The following is a 5245-nucleotide window of genomic DNA, read 5'->3' on the forward strand; positions in this document are numbered from 1 at the left end:
TCTTACACTGCTAAATTAGAGACGGCTAGCACAGATAGCTCTCGTGTAGCTTTGCGCGAAATTCAAAAACAAACAAACAGTTTGAAACCAATCATTCAGAGAATCAAGAATAACTCAAAACGCCTTCATGTCACACAATCACTCCTAAAAAAGCCAATGACAAAGACGTATATGGAACAGTGAGATTTATTATACCTAAAATATGTTTTATTGTGTTGAAAATGGGAAGATACCAGTCCACAGAAATAATAACTTCAGTTGGTATTTGCATAGTCTTTACATTCTAAAGCATTCTGTTATTTCCATAACTTTTCAACAGCTGAACATTTATGTGTTAAGAAACTGGGGTAAGAAAGTTCTTCAATTGGGTTTAGTGCTGGGAATGTATAGAGAACTTGTGTAAATTGGTGTTGTCAATGTGCTTAGTCTACTGTCATAAAGTAACAGTGGGAATAAATACATCATGATTGTCCTGGACTATTTCGCAAAATGGCAAAAGGATGTGCTGTTTCTAACCAGAAACTAGAAACTCGTCAACAAACTTGTTTCAAGATTTGGGAAGCCTATTGAACTTTACACTCAAATCAGGTACAAGACTTTGAATCAACATTTTTTGTAGAAATGTGTCAGATCCTTAGAATGAAAAAGACCAGGACAGCAGTCCTCCATACATCATTTAATGGTATGGCAGAGAAATACAATAATACAATTTTAAATCAAATAACAATTTATGTGGATGAACATCAGAAAATGTGAGGTCAAGATCTTCCACTGCTACTTATGAGTTATCGATGAGAAATACGTGAAGCTACAGGCAACATGTCATTACTACTGATGTTTCAGAGATAATTTAAAGTGACATTGGGCCTTTTGTAGTTATATCCAGATGATAATTAATCCACAGTATTGCAAAAAATATGCAAAGAGACTAAAGAACACCATTAATGTTATACATAACTTTACTTGAAAGACTTAAATCAGATAGTTTTAAACCAAAAAGTAATTTTGATAAAAATAAATTCCATCGAAGTGACACTTTATGGTCTTATAATCCCTGTTAAACGAAAGGATGAACTTGAAATTTAAATTGTTATTGGAAAGGGCCTGAAAATAATCAATGATGTGGTTTAGAGAAGAACAGGCGGTCTGAACCAAAGTTCATCCACCATGAGCATTTTTGGAAGTACATCAGTGAGAGAATGGCCAAGTGGGTATATTCAGAGAAGAAATTGCCAGTGGAAAGTCAACCTGTCATAGAGCCCAGGGTTTCTGTCGAGACAACTTCCAGAGGATCACTAAGGATAGATGAACTAGTAGATTTGTTAGATAACTTATGAGAACTTCCCCAGTGACAAACAACAAGTGGCATAAGAGACAAGAGGCCATCACGTTTTCAAACCATAATCCTCATAGAAAAAAAACAAAAAACACTAAAACTATTTGGTGATGGTGAATGGCAGTTTAGTGTACTGCTTTATTTGTGTATTGGGATTGTTCAGAAGTCTTCACAATTCAGGAAGGCAGCAATTTTGTAAGCTACATTTTAGAAATATTTTAATTTCGGTGTTTGTTCACAAGATGGAAAATAAGAGAAAGTTAAGAATCGAGAACTTTAAGGTAATATTTAGAAATATCAGTACATATAAATATAAACAGGTTATTTATGCTGTGCCTACCACGGTTATCAAAACCCGAGTTTGGGCAGTATAAGCCTTCAGACGTACCGCTGAGCCACAATGGGGAGAAAGGCATTTTACAAGAATTATTCGTTTGTTGTTAAATGTAAAGTTATATAAGGGTTATCTGCACTCTGTCCACCGTGAGTATCGAAACACGATTTTTAAAGCTATAAGCTCCCAGAACTACCGAGAGCATTTTACGACGAATAATTCCAAACATGAGCAAAGTTTAGCTAATATTAGCCTCCCCAGTGATACAGCGGACTTACAATGCTAGAAACCGAGCTTCGTTTCCAGACTCGTGGTGGGCAGAGCACAGATAGCCCATTGTGCAGCTTTGTGGTTAACTACAAAACAAAGAAAGCTTATATTATTCATGAATTTTATTTATTTCATATAAAGTATACATATATATATATATATTACGGTATACAAAGCAATCAAGTATCTTTTTGGATCTCCTTAGGTTAGTAGGAACTGATTTTTTGTAAGTGTACATGTTCAGTGTTTCTTTGTTTCTATTAAAGCAAAACCACATTAGGTTATTTGCTGGGTCCACCACAGGAACTCGAACCCCGGATGTTAGCCATGTAAGTGCGTATACTACATGCCGTTGATCAGCGGAAGATATTCAAGTTCACAGTTATGGTGAAAGCTAGAGAAGCGTAATGAAACTCTAGGTCTAACGTTTGTGTGTATGTTAAAATTTAATTTCGTCAGGGGTCGCATTGGTCACTAATGCTGATGTAAGAGAGTAAGAAGAGCAAAGATATAAATTTGTATGTACAAATCTTATTTGCGATGAAATTACTCTCAAAGGAAATTGATAAGGAGGGAACCGGGTGAGAAAAACTATAGAGATAATTTCAAAACTAAATAAGGCATTTGTCGTCTAAGATTCACAGTTGTTATCTTTATGGACACAATTTCAGTCTCCTTTCACTTTAGTTTAGGCTAGCCTTAGTTTAGATGGATAGCACTGTTTTCCGTAGTACTACTCACTAGTAGTCATACGAGGGCTATTACTAATTTACTATTAGTATTATTAAGGCTTGGGCCTAGTTTTTAATCATGAAATTGACATAATAAAAATTAATAATACGGCAGTGTTAGCACTAAACGTTGAACAGTCGTCTTTTATCATCGTCAGTGTTAAATTAAACTTGAAGTTTATTCATTAAAATTAGTTTAAAAATAAGTTCTTAAGAGTTAGAAACGGTATTGGTATATGCAGTTGTTAGGTTGTAAAGTATGTATTTCACAGTGTAATAAAGTATTGGAAATTTACTATTCACCAGTTATGCTAACAGGTGGTAGAGACAATAGTATATGCACATTTTGTTCAAAACTGTATATACATAAAAGTTGTACAAGTTACTGTAGCTACACTGATTGCTGTGTTCATAAGTATTTGATGCCATATAGGTTTGGTAGTAAGAACCAAAGTTCTAAGATACTACAGGCTGACATTCAAATCTAACCCAAGACAACTGATTTTCTTATCTTGAACAGGCTTCTTTCTTATATATTTTTTGTTTGTTTGAGATAAAATGTTGTGTGGATTTTTAAAAACATATTATGTACGTGAGTAGCAGTATAGAAATATAAATTTTTCTCTACCTATTCTTGATAATTCTCAAAGAACTATGACTGGAAGAAATATCAATACTATATTTTGTGTATCATCAAGGTTAGGTTATGATAAGCTAACTTGTGTTAGTTAGTAATACATAATGTCGTGTATGTAGGTTCAGTCCTGACTAGCTAGAACATGAAATGCTCCCTCTCATGGTATTTACAGATTTTGTTTAAGGATTTTGATATTATGGTTATCACTGAGACTTGGTTGTATTTTAACAATTTTCACAAAAGCAATTTTTTTGAAATACCAGGCTAGAGATAGAGTATTGAAAAGGGGAGGAGTATCTTTATATGTGAGGAGTGAATTGCATCCTATTGAGTTAAAGCATATTAAAGAAAATAGCACTGAGGTGGAGTCAGTTTGGGTTAGTGTTAGTGGATATAAAGGGAAAAGTCTTGTAATTGGGATTTGTTATAGACCACCAGGTCAGAATGTGGAAGTTAATGAGAAACTGTATAATGAGATCAGAATGGTAGCTGAAAAAGATGTTATTATGGGAGATTTTAATTTCATGGTTACTGATTGGGAAAATGTTAAGTCTGACAGTGAGGGGGATAGGTTTTGGAAATTGTTCAGGATAGTTTTATACACCAACTGGTGATGGAACCTACAAGACAGGAAGCTATATTAGATTTAATATTAGCATCTGAAGTGAATATGGTAGACAGAGTTGTAGTTGGTGAGCATTTAAGTCCACCTTTGCAGTTTTAGATGTGGGATTTTACTACGTGTAGAATTGAAGAAGAATAGTACCCTGATTCCAAATTTCAGGAAAGGCAATTTTGATGGAATGAGACCTGATCTGGCTTCTGTAGATTGGACTAAAGAGTTGGGAGAGGATGTTGAACAGATGTGGGAAACATTTAGGGAAAATTTATACACATACAGAACATACATATTCCCTATGGAAGATAAAGGGCAGTATGGTTAAGTAAAGGCTTAAGAGGTCATATTAGGGATAAACATAATAAATTCAAAAAATTTAAACTTACTGGAAATAACAAGGACTTGGAGAACTATAGGAAATCAAGAGAGCTGGTTAAAAAGAAAGTTAAAAGGGCAAAAACTGTACATGAAAGAGGGTTGGCTGAGGGAGTTAAATCAAACAATAAGGAATTCTTTAGGTATATGATGGGTAAGCAAAATGTTAGTACGTGGATTGGGCCTCTTTAAAATGATAGTGGGGAGCTGATCTTGGAAGATTATGAAATGATAAACTTATTAAATTATATGTTCTCTTCAGTTTTTATGAAGGAACATGCAAGTATTATGCCTCAACCAGAGCACTTAATGTATAGGGGAAATATTGATGTAAAAGATAACATTTTAAGTTTTGAAATTGTAAGAGAAAAGTTGGAAAACCTTACAATTTATAAATCCCCTGGACTAGACAACATTTATCCTAGAGTTTTAAAAGAACTTAAAGATTTTATTTGTGAACTGCTAGCAATAGAATACAATTTACTGTACAGGGTAAAAAACCTGATGAGACTGGAAAGCAGTCTCATACACTCTGCATGTTTTGACGTATATCACTGCGTCATCCTCAGGATTGAACATTACACAGGTGCCATGGGATTAAAAAACATTATAGGCCAGTTAGTCTTACATCAGTAGTTGGAAAGGTTTTGGAGAGTGTGATTAAAGATGCATTGCAGAGTCACTTAAAGCAGTTTGATATAGTGTCAAAGAGCCAGCATGGTTTCACTAAGTCTTGTTTAACAAATCTTCTGACATACTTTGAGGATGTTGTTGATGAAAGAAATACTGTGGATTTGGTTTACGTTGATTTTCAGAAAGCGATTGATAAGGTGCCTCACAAAAGACTTGTTACAAAAATTAAATCTGTGGGGGGAATGTTATCAAATTGGATAGGAAATTGGCTGTAGAGTAGAAAGCAGGGAGTAGTAATAAATGGAGTTGG

The 5245-nt window shown here is 34.4% G+C and overlaps 1 protein-coding gene across 1 annotated transcript in view; it reads left to right on the forward strand.

The window, feature by feature from the left end:
• The first annotated feature begins 2363 nt into the window (after positions 1 to 2363).
• LOC106475965 (protein pelota homolog) overlaps positions 2364 to 5245 on the forward strand; it is a 10899-nt gene continuing 8017 nt past the window's right edge. The window contains exon 1 of the mRNA XM_013936640.2: positions 2364 to 2521. Coding sequence (XP_013792094.2) covers positions 2481 to 2521 — 41 coding nt within the window. The 5' untranslated portion in view covers positions 2364 to 2480. The remainder of the gene's footprint in view (positions 2522 to 5245) is intronic.

The sequence above is a fragment of the Limulus polyphemus genome, unplaced genomic scaffold (genome assembly GCF_000517525.1).
Source record: "Limulus polyphemus unplaced genomic scaffold, Limulus_polyphemus-2.1.2 Scaffold9523, whole genome shotgun sequence".
Lineage (NCBI taxonomy): Eukaryota > Metazoa > Arthropoda > Merostomata > Xiphosura > Limulidae > Limulus > Limulus polyphemus.